The sequence below is a fragment of the Leucopleurus acutus genome, assembly GCF_964270905.1.
Source record: "Leucopleurus acutus genome assembly, chromosome: 13".
NCBI lineage: Eukaryota > Metazoa > Chordata > Mammalia > Artiodactyla > Delphinidae > Leucopleurus > Leucopleurus acutus.
In genome coordinates this window covers 39,827,837-39,852,976 of record NC_139155.1, presented here as the reverse complement: position 1 = coordinate 39,852,976, position 25,140 = coordinate 39,827,837, and the positions used below count along the sequence as shown (strand labels likewise).

The following is a 25,140-nucleotide window of genomic DNA, read 5'->3' as shown; positions in this document are numbered from 1 at the left end:
CCCTTAGACCGACTTAAACCTGCCTTTCAAAACCTGCCCCCAAACCTGCCCCACCTCCTTCCTCAATCCCCACAGACTCTAACTCTGAGAGGCACTCACTGAACTGTTGCCGAGTGATTGAATGAATAAATACTGCATGAATGAATGTCTCCTGTATTGTGGAGATTCTCAAGAATGGAGTCCATTGCCAGGGAACACATCATCCTGAGTACAGAACCAGGCTGAGTGGGATGGACCGGGGCAGAGCCTCACCAAGGGGGAAAGATTTTAAGACAAAATTGGGGCTGTCTACCCAATCTGGCTATAGACATATTTGTCACAGTTCTTGGTTGAGAGAGGGTTGTCCGGAGGAGCTGAAGAGCTGTTTCACTACAAAGCTGTGAACTTTGGGTGCAGAGGCTGGCTGCCTGGGACCTCAGCATGGACCAGCTCAGGCTATTGCAAGGTCCCAGGGCCAGCAGATGAAGCAGTGGTAGGCCTATAGCACAGGAGTTCATTGAACGATGAACACGTGTAAGACGTTCACTGATGGGGACTGGAGGCTCTGCTTCAGGCCGGGTAAGAGCGAGCAATCCGATTTCTGACAGTCTCTTTGTGGCAGTAGAGGCCCAGGGAATCTTGGTGAAATGCACTTGAAGGTGCCCATTAGAGACTGAGGCTCCCGATGTCCCCACCCACCCTACCCTCCCTTCTTTACTGTGGCCCAGATCACAGGCTTCCTCCTTTGGGGTGCCTTCCCTGGACTCCCTGGTTGGAAGGAGCTCCTTTCTCTCTTCTCTCCTGCCATTCTACACTTGCATCCTGGAGCGAAGCAACAGGGCGCTCAGCCCCCATTGTCTGTGTCATTTCCCTACGAGGATGTAGGCACAATATCTTCACACCCTCCTGAGCACACAGCCCCCTGGGCAGAGCCAGGGGCTTAAAGATACTTGTTGACTAAGTGGTAATTCAGTGGTTTTTAATGACCTTAAGGGTTCGGCACTGTACATCAAAGGACACAGTCAACAGAGTGAAAGGGCAGCCTACAGAATGGGAAAAAATATTGCAAATGATAGATCTGATGAAGGGTTAATATCCAGTCTATATAAAGAACTCCTACAACTCAACAATAAAAAAACAACCAAGGGCTTCCCTGGTGGCGCAGTGGTTGAGAGTCTGCCTGCCGATGCAGGGGACACGGGTTCGTGCCCCGGTCCGGGAAGATACCACATGCCGCGGAGCGGCTGGGCCCGTGAGCCATGGCCGCTGAGCCTGCGTGTCCGGAGCCTGTGCTCCTCAACGGGAGAGGCTGCAACAGTGAGAGGCCCGCGTACCACACACAAAAAAAAACAACCAAGTTGGGGGTAGAGCAGGGGGGAGCAAAGGACTTGAACAGACAATTCTCCAAAGATGATATATAAATGGCCAATAAGCACGTGAAAAGATACTCAACACCACTAAACATTAGGGAAATGCAAATCAACAACACAATGAGAGGTCACCTCACACCCAGTAGGATGGCTACTGTTACAATAACAAAAACCTAACCAAACCAAACAAAACCAGAAAATAACTATTGGTGAGAATATGGAGGAATTGGAGCCCTTGTGCACCATTGGTGAGAATGTAAAATGGTGTAGCTGCTATGGGCAACACTATGGCAATTCCTCAAAACTTAAAAATAGAACTGCCATATGATCCAGCAATCCCACTTCTGACTATATATATCCAAAAGAATTGGAAGTAAATTCTCAGAGAGATACTCATACACCCATGTTCATAGCATATTTGCAAGAGCCAAGAGGTGGAAGTATTCCAAGTGTTCATCAACAGATGAATGGGTCAAAAAATAAGGTATATACATACCGTGAAACATTATTCAGCCTTAAAAAGGAAGGAAATTCTGAACACATGCTGCCACATGGACATTATGCTGAGTGAAATAAGCTAGTCACAGAAAGACAAATACTGTATGATTCCACTTATATGAGGTATCTAGAGTAGCCAAATTTGTAGATACAGAAAATAGAATGGTGATTGCCAGAGGCTGGGGGAGGGGGAAAGGGGAGTTCTTATTTAATGGGTATAGAGTTTAAGTTTTGCAAGATGAAAAGAGTTCTGGAGATTGTTTGCACAACAAGGTGGTTCATTCCTTCCCATACCTGATATTACTGAACTGTGCACTTAAAAATGGCTAAGGGGTAAATTTTATGTTATGTATATTTTAACACAATTAAAAAAAAATTTTTTAAAGGAGTTCTGACTTGGCCCATTCAGATTGTTCCCTAGCAAGTTTGTCCTAAAGTAACACCCTTGTGGATTTGTGATTTGTTACTTGGCCACATAACATCTTGAGGAGAGGTACTCCTTACATTCCCAGGGAAGTAACCTAGGCCCTCACTGCTCAGGGTGCAGTCCAAGGACTCTAGTGTCCACATCGCCCAGGCGAGTCAGAAACACAGAACCTTAACCACCACGCCCCCCAACTTAATCATAATTTGCATTTTAATAGGCTTCCAGATGATTCTGGCAGGTTAATTCCTGAAAGGGCTGGCCTCAAGGAGATCCTCGGCGAGAAGTAGTGCATTAAAAGGAGGGGTGAGGGGAGCATCAACCCCCAGCACTCTCCCCAACTTAGAGGTGGGGAGGCGGAGGCCCTGAGGACCACCGTGGCTTACACCGGAGAGATTGTTGAACACATTGAACTGGTTGGGCTCTGGAGACTGACTTCCCAGGCGCTAGCTTGTCCACCTTCTAGCTGTGTGCCCTCGAGCAAGTTACTCTACCTCTCTCTGCCACAGCTACCCCACCTGTAAGAGCCACCTCATAGATCTGTTTATTTAACTGTTGAATAATTAGCACAGATAAGAGTATACATGTGCCCAGTGCAGTGACTGCTCCTGTCGGTACTGTTGCCAGAAGTCAAATTTAGAGGTTAGAGTGCAAGGGAGTGAGGCCAAGATGCCCAAGGTTCCTGCTCCAAGTATGGCCAAACCATATGCCGCAGGGAGGTGGTTGGATGGTGAATGCTAAGGGGCAAACTCGGGCGTCCATCCATCGATAATGTTCGTTCCTTCCAGAGTAAGGTCCTGGGGATTCTTTTTTAAAAATATTTATTTATATATTTGGCTGTGCCGGGTCTTAGTTAAGGCATGTGGGATCTTTTTTCGTTGCATGCAGAATCGGGGATCTTCAGTTGCGGCATGTGAACTCTTAGTTGCGGCATGCAGGATCTAGTTCCCTGACCAGGGATCAAACCCAGGCCCCTGCGTTGGGAGCGTGGAGTCTTAGCCACTGGACCTCCAGGGAAGTCCTGATCCTGGGGATTCTGCAGTGAGTGGGACTAGCTAGGGCGGTCTTCAGGCAGGGGCCACCTAGGCAAGGGGAAGCCTAGGCACCGGCTGTAGCACCCAACGGCTCTGGCCTGGGACACAACCCGCCTCCCCGACCCCCAGGGTCTTTCTCAGACCTGGTATTGGGGGCTGAGCCAGGAGGGGCTGGTGGGCCACCAGGCAGCAGAACCCTTGCTTTTTATACAAGCAGAGGCTGGACCGGGGAGTCTACTCCACGCATTGTCACGCATCCCAAGGTGCCTGCAGCGCACACACAGGGTGACTGAGGGCCTGGCTGTAGCACAGGCAGTGTACTTGTGGCCTGTGTGCCCTTCCCACCTTGTCCCACTGCAGCATGCTTTGAGAGCTGAGACAGAAAGGAAGGGGGCAGAGCACAAGCATTAAAGGAATGACACAACCATTAAGAAGAACAGGAAGTGACAAAAACTGGTTGGAACCTACTAGGCTCAAGATGGCGGAAGATTCAACTTCCAGTAGGCCTTGAGCCTCATTATACTCTCATTGTAATACATTAGCATCTGCTAAACGACACACCCGTGCCATGACAGTTCCATAAAAGACCAAAAGTGGGTGCTGCCCTAATTCCTGAAAATCCCTGCCCCTTCTCTAAGATAGCTAGAATATTCCTCCCGCTCATAGCCTATGAAATTACCCAGCCCATAAAAACTAAACACCCCATATTTCCCTGGCACCTCTCTCGCCTTTTGAGACGAACCACACTGTGTACGGAGTGTGTGTCTGTCTAAATAAACCTTTCACTTTACTATGGCTAGCTCTTGAATTCTTATCTGCACCGTCTGCCCCAGGAATATGACTTGGGATATGACCAAGACCAACCTCTCACGCCCCATTTTTCCTACAACAGAGCCAGTGGTCCATTCCTGGGGCCCCACCTTCGGTCCCCAAGGACCCGAATCTGAGTCCTCACTTAAGCCTCCAGACTTTGCCGCCCTCCGATGCGGGTTCTGCACAGCCCTCCCCTCACCTCGGGCACCTTTCCTGGGCCTCCAGGACCTTTCACTCCATCCCCGGAAGCCGGGCCCCACCTGCCCACCCGCTTCCACACTCACACTGGGCCGGGCAATTCCCGCCCGTGGGTTTGGCCCACCTCTCCACACTTGAGGCAATGGTGTCCTGCGATGCAGGCCCCTGGCGGAGCGGAGGAGGTGCTTTTGCTTGGGTCACACTGGAGCTACCGGGTCCCGACGGTGCCCACCTGCCACGACCTTATTAACCAAACTTATCGGTCCCCAATCTTTTTCCTCTTCCACCTTTTGCTCAGCCACATTCTCAGAAACGCCAAGCACACGCCCCACTGGGGAACAGCAATTGGGGAAGTCTCCTTGCAAACGCCCCGCCCCGCACACTGGGGTTCCTCCACGGAGAGTGAGGCTCCCGGGCGCTGCGCTGGACTCGGGCCAGGGAGAGTCGGCGGGGAGGATCGCCAGGTTCCAGGATGCCCAGCAGCAAAAAGCAATTCATTGCATCTCGCATCAGCCTCTCCGTGGTACCGTAAACGAGAACTTTGTGTTCCAAGTGTGTCTCCGTGGACTCCGTTGGAAAGCAGTTAAAAGAGACAACCACTGGCACTCTCTCCCCCTGCCCCCAGGTGGGAAAAGGGCAGAAAGCAGTGAAACTCCCTGAGCCAGCGAGCCCGGGGCAAGCCCGGCCTGCCGGGAGAGGCACCGCCCCTCGGCGGGGACGCGGTGCCACTGGCTGGCCGGGAGGCGCGGCCGGGGCGCGGCGGGGCGGAGTCGCGGCGGGCGGGCCTCGGCGTTTCCCCGGCGCAGCCCGCTTGGACTGCGCGGCGCTCAGGCCTGGGTCATGGCTGGCGGGGCCGAGCGGTCGGGGACAGAGCTGCTGGCCTTTGCGCAGTTCCTGGACTCGAGCCCGCAGCCTCTCGTCTACGGGTACGGCCGGCGCAGCCTGCACGAGCTCCGGGCGCGCGAGTTCGGCCGCCTGGCAGGTGAGACCGGCGGGGGCAGCTGCGCCGGGCCTGCCGGGAGGCCGTGGGGGACACGCGGTTTCTAGAACCGACGTGGAAGGAACTTTTGTTCCCGGCGGGAGCGGCGTTACCTCATTAGGGACCCATTTTGAATCGAAAGACCTGGAGGGATGTGTCCACGAGCTCTCTTTGTGGACGCGGCTCCCTGAGGTCCCATCTGCAACCCCAAGACTTCTTGCTCCTTAGACTTTCCAGGGATGTAGGACCAAAGTGGTCCTTTGCCACCTGTCTCCGCCCTCTGCGAAAAGGGCTGAGGATTCTTTTTGCCTTCGCTTGCCACGAGACACCCGGCTCTAAAGTTCCAACTGGAACCGGGGTTGCAAAATGCAGGAATGCCAGGCGGCCGTGACTGTTCGGGTGATTGCCCGGGGACGGGAGCGGTGCACGGGCGGCCAGCTCGCGGGGTTGGGACCGCGACTCTGCGGGCGCGCGGGTTGGAGACCGAGGGGCTGCAGCCGCCGTGCAGGAGCTTCCCGAGGCTGCTCTCCAGACTCCGCTGGGATGGCTCCCAGCAGTTTGTATTTTCGAAGTCTCATTTTTCTCACTAGTGTAGGCAGAACAATGCCTCGGAAGTCCAGCTCGCTGGGGTACCTGAAGAATTAGCAAACCGTGCAATTTGAACTTTAAGTACAGGACGAGCCAGTACATTGGATGTGAGGACCGGGATCTTATCGTGCCTTCGAGTTCCGCAAGGCGTAACAGGCAGGTTAACTTGGAAGACAAACTTGATCTGGCCAGTGGTCCTCCCAACCCACTGCTGCAGGGCGGGAGGGCGTTCCGCACCGGGTCGGGACTCATCCTTTTCCAGCAACCTTCTGTGAGGGGCTTCACCAAGCCTTAGAAGGGCGTGCTGTTTGAACTGGGAGGGGTGCCGGGTAAGTGGGCAGGTCGTGGCGCCAGGCACTGGGATTTGAGGTGTATTTATTCTGTCGTGGTGAACAGTTGGTGCCGCTTGCCTGCTTGTGGCAGAGCAGCAACCATGATTTATGTTTCAGTTATCAGGTAGCTGACTTCAGCTCTTTGGGTCATTTTCTCATGTTCCGGAACGTGATTCCCGGCCCCCTTTGGGAGCTTTAAGGGCTGTGCGCTCCTCCTCGAGTGGCTCCGTCTGTACTTAAGTAGGGAAGCTCAAGGGAGGAGACAGGGGCCCTCTGGCAGCCTCTCTTCACTCCCTCTCTGATCTTCCTAGTTGCCCATTCACCTGCTGGAGACAGTGCCCCCTCTGTCTGTCTGTCTGTCTGTCTGTCTCTTTCCTTTTCTCTCTGAACTTTTTTGGTTATAGAAACTTCCTACCCACAGAAATAGAGACACCTATAGAATGAATACCCACAGGTGCAGAGGACTTGAGAAAGTCTCCCCATTCTTTTTAAGCAAATCCCAGAAGCTGTTATAGTACAGTAGGTAATTATTTCAGCATCACTCCTCCTTAATCCCCTAATCCCCTCCAGCTCTCATCCCTCACACCCATCATTGGCTGACCTCTCCCCTCAACACTACCCTGGGAAAGTAGAAAGTAGATCCCTCCTTGTTTCCCTTTTGTGTCTCAGAGAACAGCACCCTTTTCCTCAAATGTAAAGTTTAGATGTGATAGCCAGGATCCCAGGCTGGCCTTCAGTGCCCTTTAACATCTACTGTAATTGTGACAGTGTTCTGTGATTATCTACCTACCTACCTACCTATCTATCTAGTACAATTTCCCAGCATTTCCTCTACATTATGCTTGAAGTAGACGTTGTGGACTATAAACTCACCCTTACCGCTGCTGGGAGTCTAGGAACATAGCCCCCTCTTTTTTCACACAGAAACAAACCAACCAGAAGGAGAGCAGGGAAAAACAAGCAAACCAAACCACAATAACGTAAGATTCACCTCCTCTTTCTATCCCTGACCCTTACCCACCCCCAAAGTTTTCTTGCAGGTTTGAGAATTTGTCTGGTTAAATGGTTGCTCTGGATGATTAAATGCTTAACCTGTAAGTGCTGAAATATTGTGCATAACCCATTGGATGGGAATGTCCTTGTTTTGGTGAAGGGAGCATATTGATTACACAGTTGTGGTTCAAGTGGTTCTTAAAGCCTCTGGGTGCTGACTGATGGTCACTCACCCTGCATGGAACCAAGAACTGAAGGTGCATGAGCCAGAAGAGACCCTGGAATTCCCTTTCTTGAAGACCTAATGCTGATTGGTTTGGGGGTCATTTGCCTACTTCTTCTAATAGTGACACTAATGCTCCCCATGCTCTCCCTGATGCTGGGTGGACAAATGCCTTTCTTATGGTGTGGTACCTTTCTATTTCTGAATCTTTAGTAAATGAGAACATTATTTTAAAACTAATTTTTTTGGCTAGGTAATACATTTGACATGGTACCAAATTCAAAAGGTGTCAAAAGAGGATGAAGAATGCCCAGGGAGCACTCCCAACTCCAGTTGCCACCACTATGGCCACCCCAGAGTCAACTGCTGCCCTTTGTGTCTTGTTTGCCTTTCCAGTGCTTGTCTATATTTATATGTGTGTGTACGTGGGTAGTTTTTTTTTTTTTTTACATAGTTGAGCCATAACATGTCTTACCACCTGACGTAGTTAATATTTATTTGTTTATGGTCTTTCTCTGTCATTATCATACCAGCTGCTATTTTGACTGCTGTTATGTCCCCAGCACTTAGAACAGTGCCTGGAACACAGTACATGCTCAGTAAATATTTCTTAAATATACAAACACTCAATAAGCTAGGAATAAAGGGAAATTTAATCAACCTGATAAAGGCCATCTACAAAAAAACCACAGCTAACATCATACTTACAGGTGAAAGAATGAAAATTTTACCATTAGGATCAGGAACAAGGCAAGGGCGTCTCTTCTCACCACTTCTATTCAGTATTGTGCTAGAAGTTCTATCCAGGACAATTAGGCAACAAAATGAAATAAAATACATCCAGATTGGAGAGGAAGAAGTAAAGCATCTCTACTTGCTGAGAGTATAATCTTGTATACAGAAGATCCTAAAAAATCCACACACAAAGCTATTAGTACTAAAAAAACAAGTTCAGGAAAGTTGTAGGATAGACGGTCAGGATACAAACATCAATTCAATTTCTATACAGTATCAATGAACACTATGAAAGTGAAATAAAGGAAACAATTCCCAAAGCATCAAAAAGAATAACATACACAGCAATAAATTTATCAAAAGAAGTACAAGACATACACTGAAAACTACAACATATCATTGAAATAAAAGAAGACCTAAATAGGGCTTCCCTGGTGGCGCAGTGGTTGAGAGTCCGCCTGCCGATGCAGAGGACATGGGTTCGTGCCCCGGTCCGGGAAGATCCCACATGCCTGGAGCGGCTGGGCCTGTGAGCCACCGCCGCTGAGCCTGCGCGTCTGGAGCCTGTGCTCCGCAACGGGAGAGGCCACAAGAGTGAGAGGCCCGCGTACCGCAAAAAAAAAAAAAAAAAAAAGACCTAAATAAATGGAAAGACATCCTGTATTCATGGATTGGAAGACTTAATATTGTTAAGATGGCAATACTCCCCAAATTACCTACAGATTCAATGCAATTCCTATCAAAATCCCAGACAGTGTTTTGACAAGTTGATCCTAAAATTCATATAGAAATGCAAAGGATCCAGAATACCCAAAGCAATCTTGAAAAAGAACAAAGTTGAGGGATTTCCCTGGTGGCGCAGTGGTTGGGAATCTGCCTGTCAATGCAGGGGACATGGGTTCGAGCTCTGGTCCAGGAAGATCCCACATGCCACGGAGCAACTAAGCCTGTGTGCCACAACTACTGAGCCTGTGCTCTAGAGCCTGCGAGCCACAACTACTGAGCCAGCATACTGCAACTACTGAAGCCTGTGCACCTAGAGCCCGTGCTCTGCAACGAAAAGTAGCCCCTGCTCGCCGTTAACTAGAGAAAGCCCATGTGCAGCAACGAAGACCCAATGCAGCCAAAATATAAAATAAAATAAAAATTACTGAAATAAAGAGAACAAAGTGGAAGGACTTACACTGCCATAAAAGTAAAGGTAAGTAAGATTTACATAAAGTTATAGTAATCAAAACAATGAACAATGTGGCATTGGCCTAAGGATAGATACATAGACCAGTGGAGTAGAGTTGTAAGACCAGAAATAATCCCATACATCTATGGTCAATTTATTTTCAACAGGATGCCAAGACTATTAAACAGGAGAAAGAATAGTCTCTTAAATGTTGTATCCACCCACCAAAGACTGAAGTTGGACCCCTCTTCAACACTGTATTAAAAAATTAACTCAAAAGGGCCAAAGCCTAAATATAAGAGCTAAAAGAATAAAACTCTTAGAAGAAAGCGTAAGTATAAATCATCAGGACCTTGGATTAGGCAATGGTTTCTTATGACACCAAAATTACAAGCAACAAAAATAGACAAATTGGACTTCATCAAAAAAAAATTTTTTTCAATGGCTATCATAAAGAAAGTGAAAGAACAACCAACCAAATGGGAGAAAACATATGTCCACACAAAAACTTGTATACAAATATTCATAACAGCATTATTTATAATAGGCAAAATTGGAAACAACCCAAATATTCATCAACAGATGAATAGATAAACAAAATATGTGGCATATCCATGCAATGGAATACTATTCAGTCCCAAGGAAGGAATGAAGTCTGATACCTGCTACAACATGGATGCACTTGAAATTATTATACTAAGTGAAAGAAGCTAGACACAAAAGACCACATGTTGTATGATTCATTTATATGCAATGTCCAGTGTAGACAGATCTACGGAGGCAGAAAATAGATTGGTGATTGCCAGGGGCTAGGGCTGGGTGGATCTGGGGAGTGAGTGGTAATGGGTGTGGGGTCTCTTTTGGGGATGAATGAAGTGTTCTAAAATTAGATAGTGTCCATGGTTGCACGACTTTATGAATATACTAAAACCACTAAATCATAAACTTTAAAAGGGCAAATTTTACAGTATGTGAATTAATCTCAATAAAGCTGTTATAAAATAAATGAAAAATCCATCCTGCACAAAACAAAAAATATTTGTTAAGTGCGTGAAAGAATCTATTCATATTGTATGTTCTTGAAAACATATCTTGGAGTTTGTTCCATGTCAGTACTAGATGGCTGTATTCAAATTCTTTATTCTAAATACATGTTGATAGATATTTAAGTCATTTCCAACGCTTTGCTCTTACAGACAGTGCTGCACTGAATGTCCTCACTGACAGACCATTTCACAATTTATAAGACAGATTCCTGGAAGACAAATTGCTAGGTCAAGGGAGTTTGCATTTTTAAAGCATGAGCGATATTGCTAAATTTCTGTCCATAAAGAAGTTGCACCCATTTACCCTCCTACCAGCCGTGTAACAGCGGACCTGTTTCCCCACACCCCCACCCGTACAGTGAGTTATCCTTTTGATCTGGGGCAATCTGAGTGGTAACGTTTGGTATCTCAGTGTCATCTAAATTTACCTTTCTCTGTTTATGAGAGAGACTGGAAAGACCACAGCCATTCCCAGTCATCTCCGAAGCTGTCACAGCTGTTGTAGGGTTGAGGACTTTGGAACTCACTATGGAAATGTAGAATCAGGGCTTGACAGCCTGGGAAGCTGCGCGGAAATTCCAGAAGAGGGTGTGTGTCATAACATGAAATAGCTTTGCCATCCTGAAGCATGAACGTCCGCTGGGCTTCTCCTCTGTGTGGGCTGCTCTCCCAGGTTCAGAAGAGAGCTGGTTCATCAGGAAGGCTCTCAGGGCTCTAAGGGTCATTAGATGTCGAAAGTGCAGTTCTTCCATTGCTCATGCCTCCACTTGAATTCAGAAGCGCACATCAAGGGGGAGAGGGATGGGGGAGGGAAGGACTGGGAGTTCAGGGTTAGCAGATGCAAATGAGTATATACAGGATGGATAAACACCAAGATCCTACTGCATAGCACAGGGAACTGTATTCAGTATACTGTGATAAACCTTAATGGAAAAGAATAAGAGAAAGAATATTAAAAAAGAGCATGCATGTCAAAAGGCTGGGAGAAATCAGTGGCCTGGTGTTACGTCTAAACACATCATATGGGCGCTGGTCAGGGTCACACAAACTAGATCTAGGTGAGATGAGTGGAATACCTCTGAAGAATAATCCCAGCTTTATTTTGCGTTTTCTTTCAGGAACTGTCTATCTTGACCATGCAGGAGCCACGCTGTTCCCCCAGAGCCAGCTTACAAGCTTCACTAAAGATCTCATGGAAAATGTTTATGGTAAAGAAAAACACAGCATAACTGATTTTGCACTGAACGTTAGCCAACTACATTCAGCTAATATATCTATGCTTAATAAAATGTCACATTAACAGGCGGGGACAGTGCTGAACACACAAAGTTGAGTAAGCCCCGTGAGAGAGGGGGTCAGGCAAGCAAGCACCCAGGGTCAGTCCCTGTAGCACATGTGCTGCTGGGTGGGAGGGACTGCCTCAGGGACACACAGGTTACTTCCAGAAGAAGCGGTCAGTGGCAGGAAGGGCACGGGGTGCTGTGTTTGGTGGTGGGATGACCCTGTGGGACCAGCACAGTGCAGAGGGTGGGACAGCAGGAGGAACATTCATTCATTCATTCACCCTGTAAATGTTTATTAAGCCACTCTGGTGTTGGGGGCATGGTGCTGTAATGGGAACAAAGTAATAATACAGTCCCTGCCTTCATGGACTGTGGTCTAGTAAAGACAAGACCTCAATCAAGTGATCGCCAAATAAATGTTAAAAAAGAAAGAAAAGAAAAGTAAAGTAGTGTAAAATGTAAATAAAGTAAATTATCAGTTGAGCAAAGGGCTGTGACCAAAAGTCCCCGGCACTACGGGGGTCTGTATCTGCAGAGTGACGGTGAGTTGGCAGCGTGAGTGTCACAGAAAGCTTCTACAGGAGTGGGGCGGATGCTAGAGGAAGAGCAGGAATTCACTCGGAAAAGAGGAGAGGGCAGATTAGGCAGAAGGAACAGCGTGAGCCAAGACCCTCCAGCCCAGAACCAGGGAGGGGAGGAGAGCGGTGCAGATGTGAATGGAGAACTGCGGAGGGGCAGCATACAGTTAACTTCTTCCACCTGGTATGGGTTTTAGTATCTATAAAATAGCTCAAAGGATAGGGCCCGGAATCTTATCTATAGCCCTTGAGGAGGAACTAAAGGTTCTTGACTTTGTTTAATGGCTAAACCATTATTACTTTGTCTTGCTTGACTTTTCCTTTCTTACTGCATTTTCTCACTTCCCTGATTAAATTTCCTGTTTGAAACTTGGGGAAGGCTGGGTCCTATGATATTTTTTTTGCTTAAATTTTGAGAAACTGAGGGAGACGATTTTGGAGGAACACAAAAGGAGAGACTATAGGGCTTCCCTGGTGGCGCAGTGGTTGAGAGTCCGCCTGCCGGTGCAGGGGACACGGGTTCGTGCCCCGGTCTGGGAGGATCCCACATGCCGCGGAGCGATGAGGCCCGTGAGCCATGGCCGCTGAGCCTGCGCGTCCGGGGCCTGTGCTCTGCAACGGGAGAGGCCTGCGCACCGCAAAAAAAAAAAAAAAAAAAAAAAAAAAAAGGAGAGACTATAAGTAGTGACCCAACGGCCTTGTCTTTGTAACCTGGCAGGTAATCCTCACAGCCAGAACAGCAGCAGCAGGCTCACCCGTGACACGGTGGAGCAGGTGCGCTACAGGTGAGCAGCAGAGGGGCCAACTTGTGTGGCACCTGTGGGTGGATGGACTTCCCGCCACCTGCCCACATCCCACAAATCTTCTGAGCTGGTTTCAGGAAGATCACGTTCAGCTAAATGGCCACACATGCACGCTGATAACCATCAGGGTCAGAGGACAGGAAGGTGAGGCTGAGCAGGTGCAGAGCGGGGCCGACCAGAAGCACAGGTAGGCACCTCTGAGGTGCCCAAGCTGTTGTGTGTGGCTCTGGGCTGGTGCCAGAGTTCCTGGGGGCCAGAGTGACCCAGGTTCCTAAGTCTTCTTTTCAGGGAGAAAAAAAAACGCTTTCTCTGTTTTTTTTTCTTTTCGTATTTCAGATTTAGACATCTTGTTTTTTCAGTTTTCCCCCCTTTACTAATATTTGCACATAACAAATTAATTAGTTTTTGGCAAATAATTTAGGTGGTATCTAAAGATATTTGAATCTATACAATTTCAAATTATTTCCAGTTTGAAAATGATACTCTTTTGCTATAGGGTTGCCTGTATTAAAAGCAGTGTTAAACAAGTTGATGATTGAAAACTTGTTATGATAGAGCCAGACAGTAGACCGAGAAGGGGTGTTTTCAACTGAGTTTAAGGTAGTTGTGGATTTTTGTCTTCTCCATTTGGGGGTGGGGATTTGGGAGGCTGGGTGATTTTGCCGGTTTGCACCCATTTGCCATCTCTTCCCACAACTTCCTCTGCCCCTGCCCTAACTTCACAATGTGGCAAACCCTATCTGGCTTTTTCCTAGCTCTTAAGATAGGCAGATGTCGTATTTAGTTGAAATACAACTAGCTCCAAACATTTAACACTGGAGGGAAACCAAGGAGTTCCGTGATGCTGTGCCTCTTCCAGGATCCTGGCACACTTCCACACCTCCCCAGAGGACTACACTGTGATTTTCACGGCCGGGAGCACAGCTGCTCTTAAACTGGTGGCAGAGGCTTTCCCGTGGGTGCCCCCAGGCCCGGAAAGCAGCGGGAGTCACTTCTGTTACCTCACTGACAGCCACACGTCTGTGGTGGGCATGAGGGAGGTCGTCGCGGCCATGAACATCACTTCCATCCCAGTCAGGCCAGAGGACATGTGGCTGGCGGAAGAACAGGATGCTACCGCTGCCAGCGACCCCGACGGCCAGCCTCTGCATCTCTTCTGCTACCCAGCTCAGAGTAACTTTTCCGGGACCAGGTACCCCCTGTCCTGGATAGAAGAGGTCAAGTCCGGGCGGATGTGCCCCGTGGGCGGGCCTGGGAAGTGGTTCGTGCTGCTGGATGCGGCTGCCTACGTGGGCACCTCGCCTCTGGACCTGTCGGTTCACCGGGCAGACTTTGTCCCCCTCTCCTTCTATAAGATCTTTGGCTTCCCCACTGGCCTGGGCGCCCTGCTGGTGAATAGCCGCTCAGCTCCTCTGCTGAGGAAAACCTACTTTGGAGGAGGCACGGCCGCTGCATACCTTGCAGAAGAAGACTTCTATACCCCCAGAGAGTCGGTGGCTGAAAGGTAACCCGGCGATGGGAGTGGCCGCTGGAGCTCAGCAAGTCTCGGGTCTGGCCTATGCCACCTGTAGGATGGTGCAAGGGAGGGGCTGGGTGGCAGGGCCCGGATCCGGGAGTCAGAGGTCAGCTGGAGCTGCCACAGCGGGCTGTGAACTCTGCCCTGTGTGTGGGCTTCTCCACAGCTGTGGGAGGATGAGGGCCTGCAGGGAAGGGCTGCGAGCAGAAGAGATGAAGGCCTTCCAGGGAGTGAGGAGGATGGGCCCCAGGCCTTTTGCCGCAGCACTGACATGAGGGGGCAGCAACTGAAGCAGTGATTGAAAAGGATGGTACCACTTGGAACAGGTGTGCATACATGTTGACAGCATAGCTGTATTTCAGCAGCTAGTATCAGCTCAGCTTGGTGTCTAGTCAGCAAGAGGAACCAGTTAAATCAGAGGCCACCAGACTCGGGGGCACAGCTAACAGCAGCCTCTGTGAGCCTCCCGGGGGTTACCAAGGAAGTTTGAGGGCTGGCAGCTCCTTGCCTGGGTTTGTTGGTCTATGTGTCATTCTCAGGGTGCAGGGGCAAGCGGTGTGGCTCGTGCCCAGGAATCCCCCAGATGCCAGTGGCTGGGGACCGTAAGGTTGAAGGTATGAGAGGGTGAAAATGGCAGCTGACCCAGGGTTCTGCTGGGTCCAACAGTGGGAGATACCATGAGGTGGGGGCCAGGAGCTGGTCACTCTGCTGGTGCCTGAGAAGGCCCCGGGGCCTGTATGGGAAGGTGGCTCAGATGCCCCGCAGACCCAGGTGCAGACTCAAGGGTCCTGCACGTAGGCGCATGGTCCCGGCAGTAGAGTCATAGTCTAGAGTGTAGGTTCTGGAGCTGGATCGTTGGGGAGTGAATCCTGGCTCCACTGCACACTGTTTGTGGGAACAGGAGCCTGTGACTTGATCTCTGCACCTCATGTTTTTCCTATAAAGTGCATCTCTAAAAGGATACAGTTCTTTAGAGCTAATATAGGTGAAGCACAAAGGTTGAGTTGGCATCAATAGGCTATGAGGCTATCTGATGTCTCTTTCATTTAGGACTTCTCCGTAGTTGCGTGATTCTAAAACAGGAAAGCTAATGTAAAACGTTTTGAATCCAAGTGTGATAACGTAGCATGTAATATAAGCAAGTGAGAAAAGAATGACAGGCACAACATCATGTAAATTAAAGGCAGAACAAAATGACAACCCAAACTTTATTTAGTCAGTAGGGGCACCTGAGAACCTAGAGGAGTGGGGCAGCTCATTGCAGGCACGGCATGAGTGGGCTGGGCTGGACCGGACCTCTTGCCTTCAATTTGGGTGAATCGCCTTATAGCAGGTGCTGCACCAGGCTTCGCAGAAAGCTGAATGTATTTATTTACCATTAGAAGCTTCATATTTTTCGTGTGAACCTAGCACTAGAGCTTGAGATTTAATACCGAACTCAAATGTTTCTTGAACATGCATCTGAACTCTGTTCTTAACCTTTTCTGTTTTATAACCCAGTGAGAAACAACCCCTGATGGAAACAAAAAAATCTCCCTTTTCTCCTAAGAGTCTGTTAATTATTGATCAATCAATAATTATTTATTATTGATCAATTAATAACAGAAGCCATTAATGTGTAATCATGTTTAATTTATTAAGGAGTCATTAGTTACTAACTTATTAATGGTCAATTAACTATCAACATATTCATTATTACTTCTGTATATCTATTAATTACCATTAGTTTTATAAGGATAGTAACATTCCGGTAATGATATTTTGAGCAACTCTTATCCCTAGAGTGTTAAAATACAAAGCACGGTATTTCCATTGAAAACTTCAACTTGCATAAAGACTGCTGTTTGTCACCACCCTTTGTGGGATGCTTGCTGGGAACTCCTCGCTGTGCCCCAGGCTTCCCCCTCACTAATGAAGCAGCCAGAGGCGTTTTATCAAAACCTAGGTCCCATCGCCACTCCTCTCTGCTCAGAGCCCTCCGGTCACTCGTCTCATCCAGGGTGAAGCCCTCCGCCTTGCTGTCTTGCTCCTGGCCTCACTGACCTCCTTGCTGTTCTGGCTCTACCTGCTCAGGGCCTTTGCTGCACCCTCTCCCTGGAACTCTGTTTCCCTCCAAAGCTGTTTTCAAAAATGAGCAGTTTCCTTCGCTCCCTTAATTCCACTCGGTCTCTGCTTGAATGATCTCCCTCGGAGAGGACTTCCCCTGACCATCTCATCTAAAGCAGCCGCCAGCCCTCCTGCTTAGGCAACTTCATTGCACTTGTCACCCCCCGGCTTGATGCTTATTTGGCTTCCCTGCATGTTTGCTGTTTGTTACTCCTTGTTTCTGTGCCCTATGAAGGCAGGGATCCTACCTGTCACGTTAACTGCCGTATCCTTAGCACCTAGAACAGTGCCTGGCATGCAGTACATGGACAGTAAAGATTTGATGAGGATTTTGTCTAAATGAATAATTATAAAATGCAAATACAATTATAACGATAATCAGGAAGTTTATTGAGAGCCTTATAATAGCTGTGGTCCTATAGACTTCAGAATCATAGACTCTTGTCAAGAACCTCGTGGCTGCACAATTGATCTGACTGGATTGATACCCTGTCGGTGGTGCTCTCTTGGGGTCAAGGGCAGCATTTCTAGAGCCCACAGCACTTGAGGTTTTGTCAAGTCTGAAGTCTTCCAAGGTGGTGACTGTCTTTCAGGGCCCTTTATCACCACTGCCAGCCCATCCCAAGTAAGCTGCAGACCAGGTCAGGCCCAGAGGCAGCCGGCATGTCTTGGTGTGCATGGCCCTCTGTCTTGAGAAGGAGAGGGGAGAGCAGCGTTGTATAAGGCAGCAGAGGCAAGGTCTCCATGGATTACGGCTAAGGCTAGAGTCAAAGCCCCGTTGTCACATATACAAAATGCACACGGAGGAGTTAGCCGCAGCTTGACCTCGTCGCCCTCACCACCATTACAGATTCGAAGATGGTACCATCTCCTTCCTTGACGTGATAGCGCTAAAACATGGATTCGATGTCTTAGAGCGCCTCACAGGTCAGTGGACCTCTTTATCTGTGTGGAATTTGCTTCCTGTTGCCCGTGTCCTCAAGGGAGCCCTGGCCTGGGTGGGATTCAGATAAGGAGAGAGTCTGTGCTGGTGAGTGGCACATGGCAGCTCTGCACTGATGCAGATGAAGCTGATTCTAAAGAACTTCCAGAAATGACTTCTGAGGCAAGAGCAAGAAACTGGACCTTTTTTTTTGGTCGGTTAAAAGAACATTTTAACAAGTGATAGACATTCCAAATCCAGAGATTAATAACCTCACAGACGCAGAGGAGCCCTCCTTGGTCCCTGCACTGGGAATGCTTACAGATCCTGAGAACTTATTTAGCTCTTACCTCCCACAGGGGAGCTTTATGATGAGCCCACTTTGCCCACGAAGGAGCTTATGCTCAGAGACATTGAACGCCTTCCCCAGGACCAGGGAGCTGGAACCTGGGAGCGCTAGGGTTTAAACCCAGGCAATGCTAAGGTCTAACCCTGAGCCCCCAAACACTGTCTCTTCTGCTGGCCTTTGCAATGATACATGTTTTCTTTCCTGACAAGTGCTTGGGGTGTGTGAGCAGGTGGGGGACATTCCCCACAGGCTAACACACAGATGGATGCCACTTCCCATCTTATGGGGCTTGGCACAAGGCACAAGGCTGGAAGAACCTCTGTCTGGTGAGCCATGACTCCTCACTCCTGCTGCGCTCTGGACGCTCCTGTCAGAGGCTAAGCTTCTAGAACGGGGTGACACTGCTTGTACCGTCCACATGGGTATGGGGTCATGGTGAACCAGGGACGCGGCTTAGCAGTTAGGCAGCCCTCTCTCTCTCTCTCTCTCTCTGTGTCTCTGTCTCTCTCATCATAATAAAAGGACCCTTAGGTCCTCAGTCTAAGCCTAAAACTGCGGGCAGACAGAATTCATAGGAGGGCTGTCGTGACAGTAATGCAGGGAGGTGAGTGGGCATCATCCAGACAAAGGTGAGATAATCAAGATAGACATTGAGAAACGAGCACTTTCTCAAGGACAGATACTAGCAGGGTATCCAAACCACAAGTGAGAGGGTCTGACACAGCCAGGGCCACCTCTGAAGGCAGACTGACAATATCAGCCCCACAGTAAGGCAAACCCTGATTTTTCCTACTTAGTTAGGCTCTTTTTTAGAAAAAATTGTGGTGAAATCTATATAACATAAAATGTACCAGTTTAGCCCTTTTAAAATATTCAATTCAGTGGCATTAAGTATATTCACATCGTTGAGCAACCATCGCCACTATCCTTCTCCAGGACTTTCATCATCCCAAACTGAAAAAAAACAGTAACTCCCCATTTCTCCTCCCCCAGCCCCTAGTAACCTTATGTAAGAGGAATAATACAATATTTGTCCTTTTGTGTCTGGCTTATTTCACTTCGTATAATGTTTTCAGGGTTCATCCATGTTATAGCAAGTATCCTTAACTGCTTTGTATAATATTAAAATGATTTAGGGAACTTCCCTGGCACTCCAGTGGTTGGGACACCGAGCTGCCACTGCAGGGGACACAGGTTCGATCCCTGGTGGGGGAACTAGGATCCCGCATGCTGTGCGGTGTGGCCAAGAAACTAAAAAAAAAAAAAAGAAAAAAAGATTTAAACATTAACGTAAACAAACAGTAACAGCAAAAAAGAGATACATTTAAAGACAAAATTGTACATTTTTGCAATCTGTTACAAAAGGGTCTAAATTATCTGAATGCTTAAGTAACATTTTTTTTTTCCAAAGGAAGATGACTTCCCATTTATTGGCTGCTATAGTCTTTCAGTGATATAAGCAGTTATACGCATGGGGTAAAATAATGTTGGGCCATTGTAAATTGAGGTGAAGTAACCATTTCATCTCTTCTCCATGGTCTAGACATTGCTTCCATGTCTAAATGTCCTGTGTAAGCAGGATTTCTTCAAGGCACTTAGAGTGAATTTCTGCATGGACTTATTAAAGCATTGATTTAAGAATTTCACTGTTTTAAATAGCACTGAGGCTCATACCTCTGCGTCAGTCATCTTACGTGGGGCAAATGATTTCACGCGTGACGAGGTGGAGCTCTTTGTGTAGTGAAGAGTTTTGGAGTCGGAATCTGTGGCTCCGGGTGAGGGCGCTGTAGAAGCAGCCCTTTCCATACACCTCAAAAACTACGTACCAGCACGGGCTCCCGGGAACAGCTTGCTCTTGCCGAGTCTGCAAGATCTCTTCTTGTTATTCCTAATACTCTTGCAGTTAATGCTGCCCAAGACTCCACAGATCTGATTGCAAAATGAAGAGCTTTTCGTGATGAGGCTCAAGTTAACCCAGAACGCAAAAATCTAAAATGGATTGGCCTTGACTTGGTCAATGGTAAACCCCAAGACAACAAACAAGCAGGGGGGTTTGAACCAACCATAGTTAAAGTTAAGAGTTTGAAAGTTGCAACTGAAGCTGCAATCACCATTCTTCAAATTAATGATCTTATCAAATTATACCCAGAAAGCAAAGACAATAAGCATGGAGGTTATGAAGATGCTGTTCACTCTGGAGCCCTTGATGACTGATCTGATTTCTTTGATTTAGGACAATGTTAGATGCAGTTTTCTTGTACCTCGAGTATTACACATTAAAGTGCAAAAAGCTGGAAAAAAAAAAAAGGAAGATGACAACAATTCCTATGGAAAAATTCCGCAGAAGCAGCAGTGGTAAACTGTCGTTCGGTACCAATGACCTAATCATTTATCATGTGGGCAGTACCATGAACTATTTACAAGTATTTAAAATCATTAATATGAGGTCCAAGTTTGCCAGTTATAGTGGTCTCATTTTCTTAAAAATGAGATAGTGAATTTTACATAGAGTTCATGATCCCCTTTTGTTTTCATAACTGTTTTGAGGTGGAATGGAGAACATCAGGCAGCACACCTTTACCCTGGCTCAGTACACCTACGCCGCCCTGTCCACCCTTCGGTACCCCAACGGAGCCCCTGTCGTGCAGATTTATAGCGACTCTGAGTTCAGCAGCCCAGAGGTTCAGGGTCCGGTCATCAGCTTCAACGTGCTCGATGACAATGGGAACATCATTGGTTACTCCCAGGTGGGTTTTCTTTTCATCTTGCTGACCTGTTCACAACAGAATCACTCTTGTCTGGAATTCTGAAGCCTTTCTGAGCCCTGAAATTTGCAGTCAAGGCCTCTGGGCCCTTGCAATAGCCATGATGAATCCTGTGCACTGTTGGAGAGGCCACTGGTCCTTCCTTAGAGGCTCTTTACTCTTGTTCTAACAAGCACAGCTATTTAGTTCTTCAGCCCTCCTTATTTAGCTACAGGTGATCAATTTCAAATGGAAAGAGAGAGGTCGAGTCTCTGATGGCAGTGGGAGGGGACAGCTGAAGCTTGCCAGCAAGGGAAGACACCCTAAAGTAGTGTAGACAGAACAGCCTGTCTGATGTCCTTTCATGTACAAACAGCTTGGTAGCCCCACTGATACATCAGACCATATCATAGTGTTACACAAAATTCTGGGCCTCTTACCACCATTTGTTTGCATGTTGCTTGGAACTCATAACTCTTTTTTTATTTAATGAAGTAGGAATGATGTCCTTAGTAGCACAAAAGTCCTTATGTCTGCCATAGTTCATCCATATTATGAGTTCAAAGGATTTGGTAGATTGGTTATAAAGTAGTTTCTGTAGATATACCCTTTGTATGTATTTTCCCATGAAAACAATTCAGGTTTGGGAACTGCTTGAATCCTTACCACAGCTGAGTAAGCTGGTCACTGCCCAGTACATTAAGAAATCTAGAGTCACACTGAGCACTCAGACATGGCCCTAGGTGGTCAGCAGATGGGCTGTCACACACGGGGCATGGGGAGCTCAAGGCCCTTCTCAGAGCCCAGGTTTCTAGAACTGCCGTGAGGAGCAGATTTGATCATCACATAAGTTTGGAAGATAGTGCTCGTCTTCCCTTGAAAGCCACTATCTCCACACACCTTTGTCAAACCCAGAATTTCTCAAACAAAATCCATTTCTCAAGGAATCCTGTCCCCACTTCTGAATAGCCATAAACTCTCTGAGGAACCAACCTGAGAAATATTCTCTGGGGGAAATGTTGGTTCTCACTGGTGTCCAAGGGCCAACACTCTACAACCATAAGCTGTCCCTTGGGTGAGTTGACTGTGAAGACCCCAGCCCACACTGCCCCTCACTTACACAGCCCAGCACCACTCAGAAGCAGGCGATTGTAAATGCTTCTGAGGGATGGTGGAAAATGCATCGGGGCCAAAGCTTTGCCTTCTCAAACATGTTATTCTAGGTTATTGGTACAATAAGTTTCGTTCTCAAACCTAAAATAAGTGTATGTTTTCAGGGGTGTGGAGGAGGGCAGACAAGCGACCATGAAGTGTGCTGTGGCAGGCATGTTACCAAACTCAGGTTGGGTTGCTCACCACTCAAAAGCTAATAATCGAGGGGCAAGTGTCAGTAGAAAGGAAAGGTGCTTTATTCAGAAAACTGGCAATCTGGGGTGAAAGTGGACTCATGTCTGGAGACCAACTCCGAAGATTCTGCTCAGCCATGACAATTTTTAAAGGGAAAAAGGGGAAAGAGTCTCAGTTAATCATTAAGGTAGGAGATCAGATTGTCATCATCTTTCCATTGTGTGCAGACCCACTGACTTCTGATCTTCGTTTGGTACTGTCTTGTCCTCATGGTCCACCTGCAATTGGATGTTCTCTTGCCCCTGTTATCCGCCTGCAAATTTGCTAAGAGGGAAGCTGTTATTCTTTAACTACTTAATTAGAGAGTCAGTCATTCTTTAACTACTTCATTCTTCATTCTTACTCCTTTTAATCCAGGAAAGGAATCAACCGGTTAAGCAAGGCACTGTGTACATTCAGTAGAGCAGAAGTCCGGAGTTAGGTTAAATGTTACCTAGTGATCTCATTTTTACAATTAAGGGCTGTCTGAGGAAAACAGAAATGAACAAACAGAAAAGGGGCAAAAGAGCTGCTTACAAATCCCCACTATCAGACATCATTACATTTCTATGGGAATAGGAGTGAAGGTCCATCTTCTGTAACTGCTTCATGCTGAGAGAAGGTGTTGAGATCTTAGAGTGAAAGACGTCGACATGGGTCTGTAGCATCTCTTTGTTGACAGTTTTAGTTGCCCACTCACATATATGGGCAGAGCAAGCTACAGTTATTCCTGTGCCCACAAAGATATAGATTATTACAAGCAATGGCATTAATCCCATTCTTTCATCAGACACAGAGTCTGTGACTCTCTTGCCCTCATCATTAACTGCTCAAGCCTTTTCTTTTGTGACTCTGGGAGGCCTGGGAGACTTCAGCTTTTCTACAAATAAGAGGCAGCCTTTGTACTTGGCGGGGGGTGGTGGGCCCACAGGGTTCTGCTTGGACCAAGCAGCGGTGAAAGAACCCCCCCCCCATTTGCCCAGAGAAGCCTCAAGAGGAAGACTCCCCCTCCCCCTCAGGGAGCCTATCTGGGTGCCTGGCTGACTTCACCAGGACCTTCATTCTCCAAGGCATCGCACAGGATGGGTTTCTCCCTCTGTGCCTTTGTAGAGGAAGCTCATCCTATGAGTGGAGGCCGAGGCTGAGGCATGGCCAGCTGTGCCGGCCCGGGAGAATCTTGGGTTTTCCTGGGCTCCTTCACATGTGGGAATCCCACAGGGATTTGGGGGGCCTTCGGAAAGATCAGATGGCGTCATGGCTGGGTCTGGCTGTCTCTTTTTCAAGGGATGCGTGAAAGAATTGAGCCTTCTGTGAGAAGATTTTGGGTTCTTGTTTTTGACATCCAAATCTCCGAATTGCATTCTCCCCTCTGTTGGAAGTCAGTCTACCCAGTGGTTAAGAGGGTGGGTTAAGATTTGGACTGCCTCTTGCTGGCTCTGGGAGCTTGGGTGAGTTAATGTAAGCTCCCCAAGTCTCCGTGAAATGGGGGTAACAATCTTCCCTGCTGATAGGTTGTCACGAGGATTAAATGAGTTACAATACACAGCCCCTTAGCACTGAGCTGGTATGAAGCAAGTGCTCTATTGCACTGTGGTCAGGCCGGTTTCTCACCCTCCCTGGATGCAGCGCTCATCCTGCCCCAGCAGCCAACTCCTTCACCTGGCTGGGCACTGGCCGAGCCTGTGTGGGATTCCAAAGGTCTCAGGGTGAGAGGAGATGAAGTTGTGATGAGAAATTAGTATGAAGGGTAAGCGTGGCCGAAACAGCCTCTTCCACCCACATGCTCTTCTAGGTGGGGTCCCTGTCTCTTCCCCTTAGAATCTTGGCAGGTCTATGACTCGCTCATAACCAACAGAATGCTACACAAGGTGACACTGCTTGGCTTCGGAGGCTGGGTCAGAAAAGGCCCCGCAGCATCAGCATTGCTCCCCGGGGCATTCACTTTTGGAGCCTCGAGTTACTGTGTAAGGAGTTTTACACTGAGCGGCCATGCTGTGAGGAAGCCAAAAGCAGGCATGATGGTGACTGTCTGCTTTGACCCCTTCTGGCTTGGAGGCCAGACGCATACATGAGAAGCTGAGTCTCCAGGTGATTCCAGCCCCAGACGTCATGTCGCTCCCAGCCTTCTAGTCTTCCCAGCTCAGACAAGCCATCTCCTCTGGGGTCTTTCTGAATTCCTGACCCCCCTGTAGCCGTGAGCACAATAAAATGGTTATTGTTTTAGGCCGCCAGGTTTGGGTGCCTTGTTTTGTGGCTGTGGTAGCTGGAATAGTGGATACGGGGTGGGTGGGGGAGACTTCTCATTCAGTTTGGCTGGAGTTGGGGTCGGGGAGTGAGGGGCTTTCCTAGGGGCTGCACCTTGAATGGAGACCACCTGATCCTGGAGGCGGAGTAGGCCAGACCCAGTGGTGCCGCCAGGTCTCACCTCAGAGAGCAGGGAACTCCTGGATTTCACCAGCAGAGGTGGCTTCTTTTCACTCTGACCATCCAGGGGAGACGGCTAAAGGGAAGACAGTGTAGTCCCCATAAGGGTGTGTGGGAGGTAACACCGCTGCGCTTGCCTAGCGGGGAGGCCAGGCTGACCACCTGGTGACCTGTGTCTGTGTCCCCCACCTGTACTTCCCAGGGAGAAAAGTTTCAAAGGCTTCTCTGACTGGGCAAGATGTGTTTGTTTCCTTGAATGCATTTAGGGCACTCCCCCAAGTTTAACCTGAGTCACCAGGGCTGAGGACCCTCACTGGGCCCCGAGGCCCTTGGGAGAATGGAGCCCTGGACCCACAAACAGAAGAGCTGGGGTAAACATCCCTCGTGCCAGCTCACCTTTGAGCCCTGTGACTACGAGTCACCTGTCTAGCTTCCAGGGGACAGGGAAGAGCCTTGGAACTTCTGGATTGAGCAGCAGTTAGTTCTGTGATTCAACCCAAAGTCTGAAACATTATGAAAGCAAATCGATAACACACAGTGTCAACACGGTAATGTTTGTAGCCTGGGCTGGGAGCTGAGGCAGAGCTGCTCTGACTGGTAGCTCTGCTAAGTCCTGCTCCGGGAATCTACCCGGAAGCAG

At 48.2% G+C, this 25,140-nt stretch overlaps 1 protein-coding gene across 5 annotated transcripts in view; it reads left to right on the top strand.

The window, feature by feature from the left end:
- Positions 1–5,153: 5,153 nt before the first annotated feature.
- The window catches only part of MOCOS (molybdenum cofactor sulfurase), a 61,648-nt gene continuing 41,661 nt past the window's right edge, over positions 5,154–25,140 (top strand). For 3 of the 5 annotated variants that reach the window (XR_014326691.1, XM_082853104.1, XM_082853107.1), the window contains exons 1-7: positions 5,154–5,298; positions 7,140–7,195; positions 11,508–11,597; positions 12,969–13,240; positions 13,913–14,557; positions 17,526–17,602; positions 20,494–20,693. Coding sequence is in view for 4 of the 5 variants with exons in the window: in XM_082853104.1 (XP_082709230.1) it covers positions 5,157–5,298; positions 7,140–7,195; positions 11,508–11,597; positions 12,969–13,240; positions 13,913–14,557; positions 17,526–17,602; positions 20,494–20,693 (1,482 nt within the window). In the remaining variant the exon portion in view is untranslated. The remainder of the gene's footprint in view (positions 5,299–7,139; positions 7,196–11,507; positions 11,598–12,968; positions 13,241–13,912; positions 14,558–17,525; positions 17,603–20,493; positions 20,694–25,140) is intronic. The other 2 variants (XM_082853105.1, XM_082853106.1) reach the window with 1 other exon arrangement.